The 16705-nt window shown below is 40.1% G+C and overlaps 2 protein-coding genes across 2 annotated transcripts; one reads left to right on the forward strand and one right to left on the reverse strand.

Moving 5' to 3' along the window:
- Positions 1-7389: 7389 nt before the first annotated feature.
- Positions 7390-13150, forward strand: psme3ip1 (proteasome activator subunit 3 interacting protein 1). The gene is made up of 7 exons (XM_004564590.3): positions 7390-7504; positions 9245-9376; positions 9468-9566; positions 10591-10712; positions 11045-11178; positions 11861-11946; positions 12141-13150. The coding sequence occupies exons 2-7, from the start codon at positions 9250-9252 to the stop codon at positions 12386-12388; spliced, it is 816 nt and encodes a 271-aa protein (XP_004564647.2). The 5' UTR covers positions 7390-7504; positions 9245-9249; the 3' UTR covers positions 12389-13150.
- Positions 13151-14381: 1231 nt separating this feature from the next.
- On the reverse strand, positions 14382-16365 carry exosc6 (exosome component 6). The gene is made up of 2 exons (XM_004564589.2): positions 16040-16365; positions 14382-15053 (listed from the first exon to the last, which is right to left on the reverse strand). Exons 1-2 carry the CDS (start codon positions 16315-16317, stop codon positions 14507-14509), a joined length of 825 nt encoding a protein of 274 aa, XP_004564646.1. The 5' UTR covers positions 16318-16365; the 3' UTR covers positions 14382-14506.
- Positions 16366-16705: the final 340 nt, after the last annotated feature.

The following is a 16705-nucleotide window of genomic DNA, read 5'->3' on the forward strand; positions in this document are numbered from 1 at the left end:
CTTGCCCAATAACAGCAGAGATAAACTCACATGACCCACATGACTGGATAAGAGGAAAGCTGGATGGCATTGTGTTTTTATCTACAGCTTTTGGAAATAACGCTGTATGAATATTCTCAAAATAACCACAAAAAAGTAGCCACAAAATGATGCAACAAAACTAAAAACAAACACCCACAAAGAGATACAAAATTATCTGAAGCTATGCAACATAGAAACAGCTACAACGCAATGTAAAGGGACCACAATAAGACGTTTAACACCAGTGATGCAGGGTGACTATGAAGAGTTACAAAATTACTACAGAAGAGGAAATGCAACCTTTAAAGCAACCACATAGAAACAAATAAATACAAATAGATGTTCACTCACCCCAAGCTTCTACACCTGCCTCTATACATAAGAGCAAATTTTACAGACACAGAGATGTGGGTGGTGGACACTTATATACTTTAACTCCACATGACTCACCTCTGATTTTTCCCATTGGTTTTGCTTAGACTCAAGAGATCATGAATTACAGCTTGCCGCTATTAAACAGACTAAGGAGACTAATTTCAGCTTACATAAAATTTGGCAGCTTAGAAACATGAAATACTACAGAGAGGAAAAGAAACTTCTTGAACCTCTGTGGACAGACTGTGGATTTTATAGTCCTGTGGTTTAACACCTCTGACAAACTACCTTGGACACACTGTATGTAATAATTGCCAGATTAAAAAACAATGTTGCTCCCGGGTGTGTGTGGTTTGCCTCAAAATGCAAATTACTTATTGACATTTTCGTATATTATTTGTCTGTCAGGTTGTCATAGCAACGCTTTTTACAGCGGCACCACACTAAACTAAGACACCCATGCCATCCTTAATGATGCCAGTGAACTGAGCTCAGATGGACTGAAACACTTGTTTCTGACCATCATCACAAGATCAAATCACCTTCTAGTCCCATTTGACAAACTATGTTTCTAAAGGCTTTGAGATTGAGTCTCTTATTTGAGCAGCAAAGATTTAATCCATTAAAGAGAATTGAAAAAGTCTATGTTAAATGTTTAGCTTATTAACACACTGGGAGAATTTAAATGTTATCTTCACACCTTGACTGTCACCCTGTTTTTCAATCTCAAGTCAGCCAGCTCAGCTCAGCTCCAGATGTACAGTTCTCCTGCCAAGATCTTAATGAGAACTGAATACACATCCCACAATCCAATTAACCAAATTAATTTTGATCTAGTCCAATTTTGCGCATTAAATTCAACGCCCATGTTAGTCTGATTCTGAGCCACAGTATTGTGCAGACAGATAACAGGCCCTTTCATATACAGTCATAAAGAACCACCTGCGGTGACAAGAAGAACAAGAAGTCCGACAACAGAGGGTTTGATCCCCACAGAGCACTGATGTCAACTTCCTGAAGTCAGTCCGGATTTCAAGGAAGATACTGAAGACACGGAAACAGCTTGAATCCACAAAAGACTCGTGCGACAAGATACTTGGAAGAAGCAACCTGCTAAGATTCTTGGAAAACTGTGCACAAAGTCTACCTAGAACAACAGGGACTTTTTCGCTTTTTTTTTTTAAGTCAGAGTGGTAACACAAAACATCTCAAAGCTGTCGGAACTGTCACCAAACTGCATTGTTAGAAATATAACAGAAGGTGTGTAGTGAAAATGATTTCTCTAGTTTAGTTCTAGATCTTCATTTTGTAATTAATTTTCTTCTTAACCATCACTTGTTAACTTGAAGTACCCTTAAAGGTACATTGAGAGTGTAATTACATCTTCCAACAAACTGATTTTCTCAAAAAACAAACAAACTTGGAATTAATCAATTTAAAATAGACAGGAGTGGGTGAGAGTTTGTGGAAGCTACCATGTTATCCCACTATCTTGAATACAGTGGCTGAGATGGATATTGTCATTCTGCCAAATCATATTTAATGTGTGTGGGTAGAGACCAGCCACTTAATCTGTGGTAGGACAAAGATGAATGAGTAGAGAACTCGTATGTTCGTGTGTCATGGAGGCAAATTTTAACTTTTGTCTGCACTTACTGACTTGAGATGTGAAGGATCGTACCATTTTATAAGGGTTACCTTCAACAAAGACGTGAAAACACAAATGAACCCTCATCCTCCTCACTTCAAGCCTCATCTACCTGAATGAATACGGGGCTTTAAAACAAAACAAAAAAAACATGTAAAATTACTTATTGTTAGGCTCGAGTGATGTATACAGTCAATATCGATTAATGGGAGCCAGAGCTGTTGGATTATGCGCTTGAACTGGGAGGGGTAAAATCAGATGACTACAATCTGTAGTCTACCTGTTATTATTGTTTCTTGTGCACGCTTACATATTTTCTTGCCCATCTGAGCACCTGAGAGTGGAAGCCTACACTACTTCCTTTTTTAATGACTTTTATCTGACCCTTTAACTGAAACGTCTTGAAGAGTGAGATTTGCTGATGAAATGCAAAGGCATTTTCTTTGTCTTCTGTGCGCTTGACAAGAGAGTCACAAGAATTCTGCATGTACTTTTACATTTTACAATCACTGCTAGGTAGATTTTGTTACTTCTGGACAGAACCAGGATTGTTGTTTTCAATTTCCAACCTTTCCAACACACACAGAGAGCTAATTATTGTTAAGCAACAGATTTTAAAAAAATACTAGACTTCTTGGACCATTTGTACTTCACAGCAGGCCATATTATTTTTTAAATACCTCCATTATAAATGCACTAAAAGGTAAGAACACCACAAAACGAGTCCCAGAAGACAACTGAAGGCTACAGGAACCATTCCAAAAAACTTTAATACAATCCAAATAAGTGAGTTATAAGTAAGATTCACCCCAAGACGGTTGTTATTAACCTTAAGTAAAAATACTTAAACCCTTTTTTGTACAAGGCTCTAAATATGTTCATCAGATGAACTTCAGTTTCTGACTTTTCCACTTTTTCTGCTTAATTTTCAGCCTTTCGGGTTACCAGTGTGGAGAAAACTGTATTGCTCCTCCAGTGGGTACAATATGAACAAAAAGTGTAATTACAGGTTTTCCTTTTCCATGAAGCTCCAGCTTTCAGCAACACTTTCTGAGAATGTTAGCTGCAATGGCAAAAATCCAATTTTAAGGTGAATAATCCATAATGGAGCCCTGGAGAGGGAGCAAAGAGCAGGGCTCAGGTGCAGGTAGAAAGGCAGAATATTCAACAGGTTCTGTGCTCCCTTTAGGGGCAGCCATTACATCTCTACATTACCGTGCTGGAGAAAGTGACACAATTCTGATGGGCTAAGAAAAGCACTCAGGCAGAGAGGCAGAGCGAGGGAGAGAGGGTGACATAGATAAAGAGACTAAAACAAGAACAGGAGATGGACAGAGCTCAGGAGACGTGAAATAGGGTCACGATGCAGAGACAGAAGAACATGGAGACAGAGGTGCACAAAGGTTGAGCAGTGGACACACAGTTGGCCAGTGTGTATATGCAAAATATAGAATCTTCCTGATTTTCCACAGCATTAGTTTAGGTCTGCACCTCTGTTTCTGTGTGCACTTTGTGTTCACAGCAGCAAATGACTGTATGCAATTGTCACCGTAGCTACCAGCCTATGATTCAGTTTCCACGACAACCCATCCTCTTCTTCATCTGCAGAGAACCTTTCGGTTAGAAACATGTGTGTCTCCAAAGACGAAGAGAGAGGGTGACAGTGAGGCTGCAATGCTCAGAGACCAGCCACATCGGGAAAGTAAACATTTCTAAAGCTATTTCAGGTGTACGCACACCGCCGAGCTCTGGTGGCGTAGGATCTGGCTCTTGAGTTATAAATCTAAACTAATGTCTAACATTTGTACAGAAACAGACAGCCAACAAGGGCATGATGCAGAGATTGGCACTGTTGCTTCTGGTCAGCTGGGGCCTTTCTGTTCGGAGTCTGCATGTTCTCCCAGTGAGTGTGTTTGTATTTTATTTATTTATTTATTTATTCATTTATTTATTTATTTGAAAGTCAGGCTGATCAGTAACTGATTGGCCCTGGATGTGGATGGGAAACAGCGTGGTTATGTTGTTGTCTCTGCAAATCTGAAGGATCAGAGTCAAGTTTGTATTATGTTATTTGTTTATGTAAAATAAAAAATGAAATTATTCACAGATGCAGATGGGGAATGAGTAAAAGAAAACAACAGAAAGTGTCATAGCTGTTGGTGGCTTCACTGGAATTTGGCATTCTCTAGAACTCTACTGGAGAGATAAACAACAATCATGCAACACATATTCTTTCACCTGGTGATGGAGACTTCAAAATACAGATATTTTGTTGGGTTGGATTCAGGTGACTATCAAGACCACAGCGTGTGATTCACATCATTTGGATACTCATCAAACCACTCTCAACAAGATATGAATGTTTCATCTTAGGGAAAAGGTTATCTCTCCCTACAGCTGTGTATTGACCTGCAGTGACCCTTCCCAAACACAAGTGGATCCAAACCACAGCATAACAGGGCCACCACATGCCCTCACTGCAGGGGTCAGATGTTCTTCTTTTTCCTTTAATTCCTTTTACTGTATTTAGAACTACTGGATTTTTTTAAAGCCTACACAGATTATTATGCATACAAGTATTAATATCAATATTGATCTGATGCCAAATCTACTGTAATGTAAACAGAATTTTACTTTTACATCTGTAAAAATCTTTCAATACATTTAATAAATTAAAAGTGGCAGATAAATAACATAAAGTCTTTTGCTCCAGCTGGGAAAATACACACAGGTATTGCCACTTTGGTGGAATGATAACATATCTGTTGTCTAGCAGGCGGACCATTTTCTCAAAAGATTCGTTACTCGCCGTGCTCACTGGACACCGAATGAAATGCAACTGCATTGGTGATTTCAGTGCGTCTTTGTGATGTGGACGGATACACAGACGCGCGCTGTAGCCTACAGGCTCGCTATTATGGACGCCTGAGTTGATGCTGGATGATTCACGTTAGCATTTCATTGTTTTTCTTCGCATTCATGAATTAATTCTGCTGTAATTTGTGCAGTTTGAATACATTGTGTTGCTTTGTGTTGCAAACACACGGCACTCGTTGCATTTGATTTCTTCTTTATTACTTTCCGTAATTTAGATGTTGATCCGCTTTGAGGGGCAAGCTCTTCATCCTCTGCAGTGACTTTCTGTAGTGGCATTTAAATTTCGTTGTATATTTGTGTCCAGACTGCATCTAAGAAACTTGAAGCTGCGTGCTGCAGGGAACAGCGACGATCGGTACATGTACACACGTGGTGCTACATTGATTTTAGGGAGCGTCTGATTTCCTGTTGTTTTGAGTTTTAACAGTCGGAGCGATGCTCGTTAAATAGCGGAAGGCCAAATTAAAATACAAATAATTGGGCAGCCCTACTTTTATTTAGCCTGTACAAAATCTTTTTCTTTTTTTTCATGCTTGCATACGTTTACTAGCTGCTGCCTTATCGTTGCAGTCGAAACATCAAAACTGATACAAATCCCAACACCCATAAGTGGTGAACTGTTCCTTTAAAATATGACTGAGCTTTTAGCATTAATCTCCATGGTGCAATGCATTTTATCACAGGACCTGACAACATGTTGATAATATAAATAAATAATAACCTCGCTGCATTTGTGGAAGCATGTATAATTACTAAAAGGCACTGAAAGGCTCACTCCCCAGCTGATTGGTAAAAACAGCACATCAGACTGACTAATCAACCCACAAGAACATTTGGGTTTCAGTTATGTGCATGCGTTTTGAACAAACAACAGTTATTTTAGAGACACTATGGCTGAGGCCATTACTTTCATTGGACTGGGACAGAATATATTGTCTTGTAATTTCAGTTTTTCAGCTTAGCAATCATCAATAGTTACTATTTTGGTCGTAGTGCATCATTAAATGAGGAATCATTTATAATATCTGACTTAACTTCGATATAATGTAACCCTCAGCTGAATAAAACCATTGGAATGGTTTTCTTTTCTTTCTTTAGGTTTTATTTATATAGCACCAATATACAACATCAGTGCCCTTAAGGAGCTTAGAGATCTTAAAGTAAATGCCCTACTTTATTAGAGATAAAACTCCAACAATCGCATGATCCCCCTGATTAAGCACTTGATATGGCTGGAAGGAAGAACTTCCTTTTAAAAGCAACTGACTTCTAGGAAAACCAGGCTCAGCGACGGGCAAACACTTACTGCAGCAGGTTAGGCTGTCAGAGGTTGGACTATTAAACCGGAACAAATTTTCAAAATATAAAAGTGATTCTAAAAATAAGTTATGCTTGAAAAATTGTGTTTGCATGATGTGAGGCCAGTGATGTCAGCCACTGGCTTTTGAAGTCACGTGTAAGAAGCTGCAAACCTCGTGTTATACTTATCATCCTTTTTGCTTTTTGAAAGCAGATGTCACAAGAACGGGTTGGATCTGACTGTGAAACTGAAGGTTACTTCATGGCACTGTACAGTCATGTGATAGCAACTTGCCAATCCGTAAAGCATAACATGCTTCTGGACAAAAATGGGAACCATTTATTACAAATGAAACTACATGTTTCCTACATTTGTCCAGCAACACTTGAAACTATCCGTGAAACTTTAAACTAGCCAAGAAAGTGTTTGCAGAGGGAAAGAATTAAGAGAGTGGAGGATCATTTTTCTTTAAACTGGACTTTGCTTTAGCAACACAGGAGGCTGTAGCCTGTGGGCGCCGCTTGCTAAACGTACACATTCCATCATCTGGAATCTGTCACTTAAATCGAAAAGGCACTTCAAGAGGTCATCGTGAACAAGACGAACGAGTAAAATAAATTACCATCTACCCTTAAAATGTAGCTGAACAGTCCTCCAGAGATACCTTTGGACCTCATTAATGGATTTTAGGCGCCATCTTGTGATCAATTTAGTAACTGCTTACAATCTTATTTTTATGGGTTTACTTATACTCATTAGTTAATCTGAGAAGGCAAACTTACAGGGAAGGTCGAATATATACAACTTTGTACTGTATATTCACGGTTTTATCTGCAAATGTAATTTATTTGAAAAGCTTTAGTCTTTTGTTATTTTCATGTTTATTCCGTCTTGTTTTGAGTATTGTTTGTTTAGACCTCTATTTATTTGAGGTTTTGGTTTGTTTATTTTTTCTGGAAAATGGAACTACAAATGGTGCGTATAATTAAGGGACTCTTTAATTATACGCGCAAGAAGCACACGATGTAGATATAATTAATAATTGACAACAACTGTGTCTACTAATAAATCTAGGTCATTGGTAATATTCGGTAGGCCTTTTCTGTTAAAAAATAAATAGAAATAATCTATTAACATATATTGAAAACAGAGCAGCGTGCGTTTAACAACAAAAAAGTGAGTCGGAACTTAATTCGAACGCCGTATTTCGCGACGAGCCGTCTTCAGCGTGACACAAAGATCATTAAACTGGAGCGCTAATTTAGCGAGAAGCCTGGATCTTGGTAAGGTTTATCCACATACAGGTCTTTAATCTTGATACGAGGCAGTCCTAAACTAAAGACTTCTTGGGCATGCATCTGAAAATGTTTCTTTTCAGACTTGACATGATGTTCTGTTGCTCTTAAAGATTATTTTTAACGCTAACGAAGCTAACGTTAGCCGCGGCTTTGCAACGCACAAGGCATCTGCGAGTTCAGAGTTTGCTGCTCTGCTATATAGGCAAGAGGTCAGGTGTGTGAGTGTTTCCTTTCATCTTTGTGTGTCCACAGCTTTAAGGGACTAACTTTGTGTAGCGGCTGGCGTTGTTCTCGCTGTTGTGTGTAACAGTGAGTGAATCATCAGGGCCCATTATAAACCAAATGCTTCGGTCAGTTAAGCAGATCTCTCACTTAATTCACTCGTCACCTTATTTCACGTCAGTTAAAGTTTTAAAATGGCTTCAATCTTCATATTCATCAGAGGGCTAAATAAAACCACGCAGATCGGTACAGCTTAGTCGAAATATTGTGCAGTGGTGTTGTCCAGCTGTTGCACTTGTTATTATTGCTTTGTATGTGATGAACTGATAAAAATAACAGGCTTAATACTATCTGCTGTAATGCCAACCAATGAAAGCTGTCACGTGATGGCCGTTTTCATCTTTTGTACCTTATTTTTAAAGTCACCAAAATATTTTGCAGGAAGTGTGCAAGCCAGTAAATTGATTTGTCAGGAAACGTGGCAAAATAAACTATCGTGAGACCTGTTATGACACGTGGTTTGGAGATGTCGACAACAAAAACACAGGAGGCAGTGCTGGATGTGGCAGAGTTGAAGATGTTAATATTTTTACTGGGAGTGACCACGAGGGACAGGACTAGAAATGAGTATGTCCGAGGGATCGATCAGGCTGAGCGGTTTGGAGACTAAGTTAGCTGGGCAAACAAGACTTGGATGGTTTTTACATATGCAGAGGAGGGAAAGTGCATATTTTCAAAAGATGTTGACGATAGAGCTGCCAGGCAGGAGGGAAAGAGGAAGGGCACAGAGAAGATTCATGGATTTCATGAAGGAGAACATGCACAGGGTTAGTGTGACAGAAGAGGTTGCAAAGCATGGGGTGAGTGGGAGGCATATGATCTGATGTGGCGACCCCTAAAGGGCACAGCTGGAACAAGTAGTAATTGTTTTTGTTTTATTTTTTTAATGCAGAGATGGACATTTCATCAGAAACCTGTTCTAGTGATGCCATTGTGTTGTACAGTACCATGTCACATTTATTCAGCAGACTGTAACCTCAGGTGGTTGTAAACAATTAACACTTGTAAGTATTGGGAATACGCAGTAGTCAGCTACAAAGTCTTTTAAGGGTTTTGCTTATTTTAATGGAATAGACTTATTTTTTGCTGAGCTATGTCAAGAATCAATTAATATTCTGTGTTCTTTGAGGAAAACCCAGAGGTACTGATTGAGCAGTCACTTGTAAATGGTCTGTGTCCAGTGCGGAGATGGGACAACACATTTTAGAATGGTATTCAGAGCTTCTGTGTGGCTGTAGAGCAGGTAGTCTAATCTGAAGGTTGGTGGTTCGATCCCCGACTGCTCCAGTCTGCATACCAAAATTCTAGGGCAAGACACTAACCGAGAATTGCTCTCCAATGCGTCCATTGGAGTGTGAATGTTACACAGAAAGCACTTTGAGTGCTCAGAGTAGAAAAGCGCAATATAAGAGTCAGCCAATTTCTGTGTTTTATGTTGCGCAGTTGTAATGGAAGGAGCAGAAGGAACAGGTGTCGACCTCAGCAGGAAGTTTGTGTCTGAAGCAGAGCTTGATGAGAGGAGGAAAAAGAGACAGGAGGAATGGGAGAAAATCAGAAAACCTGACGACCCAGAGGGTAAGAACACATATCCAAAACTATACAAAACCTCTAAAGGATGTCCCACTGTGCATGTAACCCCTTTATATTTGTCCTTTGTACTTCTCAGAGGTCCCAGAGGAGGAGTATGACCCACGCTCCCTCTTTGAGCGGCTGCAGGAACAGAAAGACAAGAAACAAGAAGAATATGAGGAGCAGTTTAAATTCAGTAGGTCTTTGTGGGTGTTGCTCCACTTTTCATTAGGGTTTGAATGAACACTTTTCTTCTGTAATTCTGTGATGTAAGAGATAATGAATAATGTATTATCAGCAGTATGTGTCAGTACACTTTAATATTCAGTTTCTAAAGGTTGTTTTTGAACAGCTTCATAGCAAATGTAACTTAAGCTTTTTAGAGCACAAGCCACCATTTTTAGACATCATTAAGGTCCACTTATTAATTCAAGTCCGAATCAGCCTTAAAATTGTCTTTGGCTCTTGAGGAAACTTTGTAAAGTCTGTAGATTTAATCTTGAAGAGTTTATCAGAGTTCCAGTGGTGTGAAACTTTGTGCCCCTTCCTGATTTTCTTGTACGTTTGTCACTCGTAAATGTTTCAGATCATTAAACAAATTGAAATATTAGACAAAGATAACACAAGTAAACACAAAATGCAGTTTTTAAATGAAGGTGTTTATTATTAGGGGGGCAAAAATCCAAACCTACATTGACCTGTGTGGAAAAGGAGATTAAAGTGGAGTAGATCAAAGGATCCTTAAAAGCCAGACATCACACTGTGATCCAAGGAAATTCAGGAAAACTCTTTCACACCACTGTATGTCAGGTTGGGAATTGAGGTTCTTCTCCCAACAAAATAATGGGAATAACTACTCCCATAATTTGGTGCTTTTAATTCTGATGAAATTCAAGATTTCAAAAATGTCTTCACAACTTGGAAGCAATGATTACATTAAGGGAAACATTGAAATTTATTCTCCTGCTTCGAGTATCAGACAACTTACTCCCAGTTTTTACGTAGAGCTTATTTGGAAAAGCTCTCTTCAGTTTTTTCATTTATAATTCCATATTCAACATTTTTGCAAGTGATGTTAGATTTTTGTTTTCAGTGCTTCCTCAGATGACGCTACTTTGTGTGTTTGTGCAGTTTTTATGGCAGATTGTCTCTGGTTTGTTTTCGGGGAAATGCAGTCACTCTCTTGTCATGTGTTTGAGAGTATGTTTCTATGGTAACAGAGAACATGGTGAGGGGATTGGATGAGGATGAGAGCAGTTTCTTGGACGAGGTCTCCCGGCAACAGTGTCTGGTGGAGAAACAACGCAGGGACGAGGAGAAAAAGGAGCTGTTGGAATACAGAATATCCTTCATATTCAAACAGGGCACTTGCACGGTTGAGATTGGAGTCGTAGAAGCCAGCATGCAAACATAAAACCAGAATGAGAGTTGCATTTAAGTTTGCGTTATATTAAAATCAATAGCAATTCGAACTCTCATTCAAATACGAACTGCCTCCACAGCAAGATTTCTACTTCTGAGGTTGAGTTTTACATTCATATTCTTACTAGTTTGAGTAAAGCTTTCCAGTCTGCTCTCTGGTGTCTCCCTTCAGTTTTTAATCCCCCACTTTTCCACGCTAGGACCCCATAAGGAGTTTTTTTTTTTTTTTTCACCTTAACTGTGTAGCTTCACAGCGCTCTAGTGAAGCAAGCATCTGCAGAGAGCCGCAAAGAGCCTGAAAAGAAGGTGGCACCTAAAGGGGTGGAGCACAGGACCAGCCACCTGTCACAGGCCCATTTATTAGTTGGAGCTGTAAAGAGACGCAAGTATGCACATGAACATGCACCATCCTTAAAACGTGTTCTTGTTGTTTTCACCTGTTCTCAGCTGCATTTGAATAAAACGCCAAATCCACCGTTTTACTTTTAAGCTTAAATTTTAAAACTTACTCTTTTTTTCCATTTTAAATCATGCTTTTTATTTGTTTCTGTTTTTTATTGTCTCTGTAAAGCACTTTGAATCACCTTGCTGTTGAATTGTGCTATATAAATAAACTTGCCTTGCCTTGTTTTTTAGCTGCCATTAGCCTCTGCCCTCCACCTGCCAAAATCCAAATTTGACTCTCCTTTAATATTACTTTGTAGCCAGAGGCTCTTGGGTCTCAAAGTGGAGGTTCTTTATAAACATGCTGACTTAATGCTATCTTTGCTCAGGACACACTATTGAAAATGACTTCAGCTTTCTCGTTAAATAAAGGAAAATTAGTTTTTTAAATACTCCAGTGTTTTCACCATCTAGGCCCTAACTTTGTCTCCTTTTCTTTATTGTCTGGCTCAGACTTGTTTTTGTTCAAAGTACAGAGCTCAAAGAGACTAACAGTTTCAACAGCACCGACAGAGTTTGTTGATAATTGCCACACTCAGGAATTTCACAAAATTGCTGATATAAAAATATTAATTGGATCAGCTTTAAGTCTTGTTTTTCTAATCTCTTTGTTCTCTCTCCAAGTTCCTCACAATCAGACAGCAGTAAGAAACAGAAAGTGGAAATCACGGCAACAACAGCAACGACAGGAAATGGAGAAAAACACACAGGTGGGCAGCAGCCAGAAAAACACATTAATATGCAGCTCATATAATATACAGTGGAGTTTGTTCCCTGTGAGCCTGTTAAAAAGTGGAAATGGATGCAGATTCAGTGGACCACTCTTACTCTCTTTCCTACAGTTCAAATCACTGTGACTGTTGTATGTTGGCACAAGGTCTTACACTTAAGTTATGCTTTCCAGAAGAGGGGGGCGGAGCAGGAGCCAAAGATCAACAGACCGTCCCTGGCGTCACTGCAAAGCCGCCCTCAGCCGCCTTGAGCTCCGGCCAAGGCGTACTACACTTGCCGTCGGCGGCCGTGTGTGTCGGTGTTTTACCAGGACTCTGCGTTTATTCCGGCAGCAGCGACTCTGACAGCAGCTCGGACAGCGAAGGTAGCGTGGACGCAATTATGTCGCCGTACCCACGGCACAACAGGGCCTACAGATAGACATACAGCAGCATCCACACACAAACTGACGCATGTTGGCAGCAATTAGAAAAGGTGACCTCACATAACACATGCACACACAAACTGATTAAAGTCATTTATAGAGGCGTATCTGCAGGTAACAGGAGTTATTGTCAAGTAAGTCGTACACCTGCAACACACAGCAAGCAAACATTTTATGAATTCCTGTTGTTTTCACAGCTGTGAGTTTAACTGTTGCTCTTCGTCATCAAAGTTCAGCCCAGTGATACAACCCTAATAAACCAACTTTAAACTCTATTATGAGCTAAATCTGTGTATCTATTTGTGTTGTTTTGCAATTGTGGCACCCAAACATGACGCCTCCACCCTTCCTTCCCTCAATTGCATGTCACGCAGTTTAAGCCGAGCAACCAATCCCGCACTGCCTACCCTGATGACATCCTGCCCCCCCTACACTCCCTTCCCAACCCAAGCCGCAACGGCTGCAAGCTGTGCTATTGGCTGAGGGAACAGTGATTGACAGCTGTGGAGCAAGGAAGAGACTGCTTTAGACTGTCACATGACTCACACCTTTTAGCTATCTGCAGCAGAGGAGTGAGAGCAGGACTGCGTTTGGGTTGAATGCCGAGTCTGTTTGGATTGAAAAATTCTGTTTTTATTTGTGTGAAGTAATGTATGTTTGTTTAAAAGTTGCGTTATTCTGGGAAGATACTGGACTGTTTATTGCTGTCTCAGACTTTGGGGCGTCTGAGAAGAAATAAATAAAGAGATTTCCCTGTGTTGTGCCGTGTTTTACTTTGGAGTTTCTGAGAGTACAACAGAAACATTATATTTACAGGAAGTTTTAAAAAATGGCTCACGTTTAGGAAATGGGCATGATTATTCCTTTTAATTTGGTGCCTCTAAAGAGTGTAAATGTCTGTTTTTCTGAGAGGTTATAGGAAAAGAGACAGGGATTCATCTAGATTTGATGTTTTGGGGGCCTCAGCCCCAGTCACAATATCATGCATAATATTAATATTAATGGTAAGCAACTCTCTTCACATTTAACAGTTGGGTACACATAACAATTTTAACTTCCAAAGCAGCTTAACTAGTGGAATGACCTGTTGCAGTGACTAAGAATAATTCTGAATAAATAATGAATATAACACACCAGTTTAAGGGTGGACACTAGTTATCAAATATGAATCAAAGGGTCGATAATGTTGACCAGAATTTTCCAAAGTTAAAGTAAGAATTTTGCGAGGAGAAAGGAGAAACATGCTTTACATTGTTTCAGTCTGTTATGAATGGGATGTCACCAAAGTTTATGCATGTGAAGGCAGACAAGCTAATACTTTTGGCAATACAGTGCATGAAAGAGGTGGTCTAAAATAACATGCATATTTAACAATTGATTACAGTTTGACAGGCAGGGAATAATCTAATGTAAATCTATGAGGCTCTAGCTTTTTCAATAAAGTGTTTTCTATTTTTATTCTGTATTGTAGATGATTACCATATCTGTGTCACCAAACGTAACTTTGTTTCTTACATTTTAAGCCAGCAACATGTGACAACTTCTGCATGTAGAAGGCAGAGATAGGTCTCTATGATGCCCTGCAATAACTAAGCTCTTTTTGGCAAACGCTCTCTTGGTGCCAAAAAAATAACACAAAGTTTGGTACTCGGGATTGTGGCCCTGGGTATGACCCGTGGACATGATTTAGGGTTCATCAATGAAAACCAAAATAAAAGAGGGTTGTATAATTGTGTAATTAATGGTTGTGTAATTCTGTTTGTGACAGAAGGTGTTGACAAACTTTTTGTGACCAAATCCATCTGTAATTATATTGCATATATTGCTTTTATGAGGCTATTTGCACTGCCAGAGTGCACCTACTAAAAATATACCAGTTGAACAATTTCTCTCCAATGTTGTGGGAAGCATTTAGTTTCAAATCCTGGGAAGAATATACATTAAATATAGTCCGTTAAATAATTTAATGAGGAAATGCAAAGAGGCGAGTCTCAGTTCATTTTTTCTTTTAATATATGAACTAATACCACACATGGAAAAATAGATCAAGTTCTTTAGTAACGATTGGAAATGATCTGCAGGAAAGACTATAAACGGAGGAGTTCGTGGTTCACTCAGCTCTCTGATTGTGATGGCGCAGCTTTGCGCACAGCCTTTGTCAGGGCATGCTGGATAACTGGGTACAGTTTATAGCATCCCTCAATGCAGGTCCTCACTCCAGCGGTTAGAGTCTCTTCAGTCATTTCTCCATCAGACTGTAGTCCAGAAATCTGGTTCAGGCTTGGGAGGAATGCGACAGTCAGACCACCCTGGTTCTCACAGCTTACCGAGTTCCAGCAGTTTTCCTCCATGTAGGAGGGGTCAACCACATAGGAGGTGCCATCCTGGCGCATGGAGCAACCGAGGACCAGATCATACATTTCGATCCCCGCATCTGCAAGCGCAAGAGAGGCGCATGTGACGGCATGGGCCAGAACTGAACCGCTGTTCTCAAGAACCATCACGTTGACCTCGATCTGAGAGCGAGGGTATTTGTGGAGACATATGGCAGGCTGCAGGCTCTCATGTAACATCAGGGAAAAGTCCTTGTCCTGACTCCCCTGAATCCAGGAGCCCCTCTCCGGGCAGGAAAATGGAGCAAAGCGCATGTCGGTAGTCAATCTGGACACAGAGAAAAACAGTTGTGGTTGAGTCTTTTTTTTTTCTAAACTGTCACAGATATCAGTGTCCACTTCAAACTGAATGCTTTATTGGTATACCCACATAAGCTCAGTTTTCAAACTAACTATGGTACTAAATAATAGTTCACAGTGAGAAGTAATATAAAAACTCTTTTCAAACACAAGGAGTTGCCTCTTTGTGCACATTTATGACTTATGGATATGTCAAAAAGGCAGCACGGTGGTTAGCACTGTTGCCGCACAGCAAGAAGGTCCTGAGTTCAATTCCAACATCAGGCCGGGGTCTTTCTGTGTGGAGTTTGCATGTTCTCCCCGTGTTTGCGTGGGTTCCCTCCGGGTACTCCGGCTTCCTCCCACCGTCCAAAGACATGCAGCTTGAGGGGATAGTTAATTGGAAAATCCAAATTGCCATTAGGTGTGAATGTGCGAGTGAATGTGAGCGCGAATGGTTGTCTGTCCCTATGTGTTAGCCCTGCGACAGACTGGCGACCTGTCCAGGGTGTACCCCGCCTCTCGCCCTATGACAGCTGGGATAGGCTCCAGCGCCCCCCGCGACCCTGAAAAGAATAAGCGGAAGCGAATGGATGGATGGATATGTGAAAAAGCGTTTTAATCCCTTTAAAAAAACAAAAAACAAAAAAAAACCCCCAACAACAACAAAAAAGTGCTGCATTTGGATTAAGTCAATAATGTCTCCAGCAATTGTTTTGGGCAAAAGTTAAAATTCTGTTGCATTTCAATTGTTTATGTGGTTTATTAAAGTTTAGACTAGTTTTCACGCATGTGTAGTTCAGAACAGTGGGGGAAATAATAAAAAAATCCAAAAATTCTGCTATCCATGTAAGACACAGCAGGCTGTATTTTTATTATGACTTCACAGTTTAATCAGCAGAAAACGATTTCTTTGTTTGTTGTGTTGTTAGAACAGTCAATATGCTTAAAGATTTAAACAAACAAACTCCATACCTTCCACATTTCATATTCGTCTCATCCTTCCGGTCTGTTTCTCTGGGGCCGTAAACGCAGCACATCAGCTTGGTGTTTCCAGCCTCCAAGTACGCGGAGCCTTTAGCTTGGCTCACCAGGCCACAGCGGACGAAAACGGGCCGCACGTCGACCTGATCCCGTCGCCGACCGTCCGCTCTGGGCCCCTTCGAGGGTAGAACCGCCGCCGGATCGCACGAAAAGAGAGACGGGCTCTGAGACACTTCTGGACCACGAACACGTTTGGTGTCAGTCGGCATGTTGAAGTAAATGAACCAAGCAACCGGTCCCGCACGAAATCTCTTCCCCTAGAAACATAGCATGCTGGAGAAATTCTTCCGCTAATATACGTACACTGAAGGATATTACATCAGAAATGCGAAATATCGAGTACGTACGGATGCATCAATATTTCATCATTATTACTAGTCAGTTCGTATGCCATAAAATAACAGTCACAAAAAAGTGATACATGTTATTAATCAAGGACAGAATAAAATCATTTCTTTTAAAAAAAATGTAAATAGATAAATAACAACATTAGTTTAAAAAGTTAGAGTACTTAAAACAAAAGCTGGCATACATTGGGCTTGCGGACTTTTCTCACATTTCTCTACATCAACTAACATATTTAAAAACGACAACAAA

Source organism: Maylandia zebra, linkage group LG7, assembly GCF_041146795.1.
Source record: "Maylandia zebra isolate NMK-2024a linkage group LG7, Mzebra_GT3a, whole genome shotgun sequence".
NCBI classification, from domain to species: domain Eukaryota; kingdom Metazoa; phylum Chordata; class Actinopteri; order Cichliformes; family Cichlidae; genus Maylandia; species Maylandia zebra.

Coding starts and splice junctions, on each gene's coding strand:
- exosc6 (XM_004564589.2), bottom strand. CDS start 16,317: ATGCCGACTGACACCAAACGTGTTCGTGGTCCAGAAGTGTCTCAGAGC. Junction 15,054..16,039: donor ACGAATATGAAATGTGGAAG/GTATGGAGTTTG, acceptor CTCTGTGTCCAG/ATTGACTACCGACATGCGCT.
- psme3ip1 (XM_004564590.3), top strand. CDS start 9,250: ATGGAAGGAGCAGAAGGAACAGGTGTCGACCTCAGCAGGAAGTTTGTG. Junction 9,377..9,467: donor AAAACCTGACGACCCAGAGG/GTAAGAACACAT, acceptor TGTACTTCTCAG/AGGTCCCAGAGGAGGAGTAT. Junction 9,567..10,590: donor TGAGGAGCAGTTTAAATTCA/GTAGGTCTTTGT, acceptor CTATGGTAACAG/AGAACATGGTGAGGGGATTG.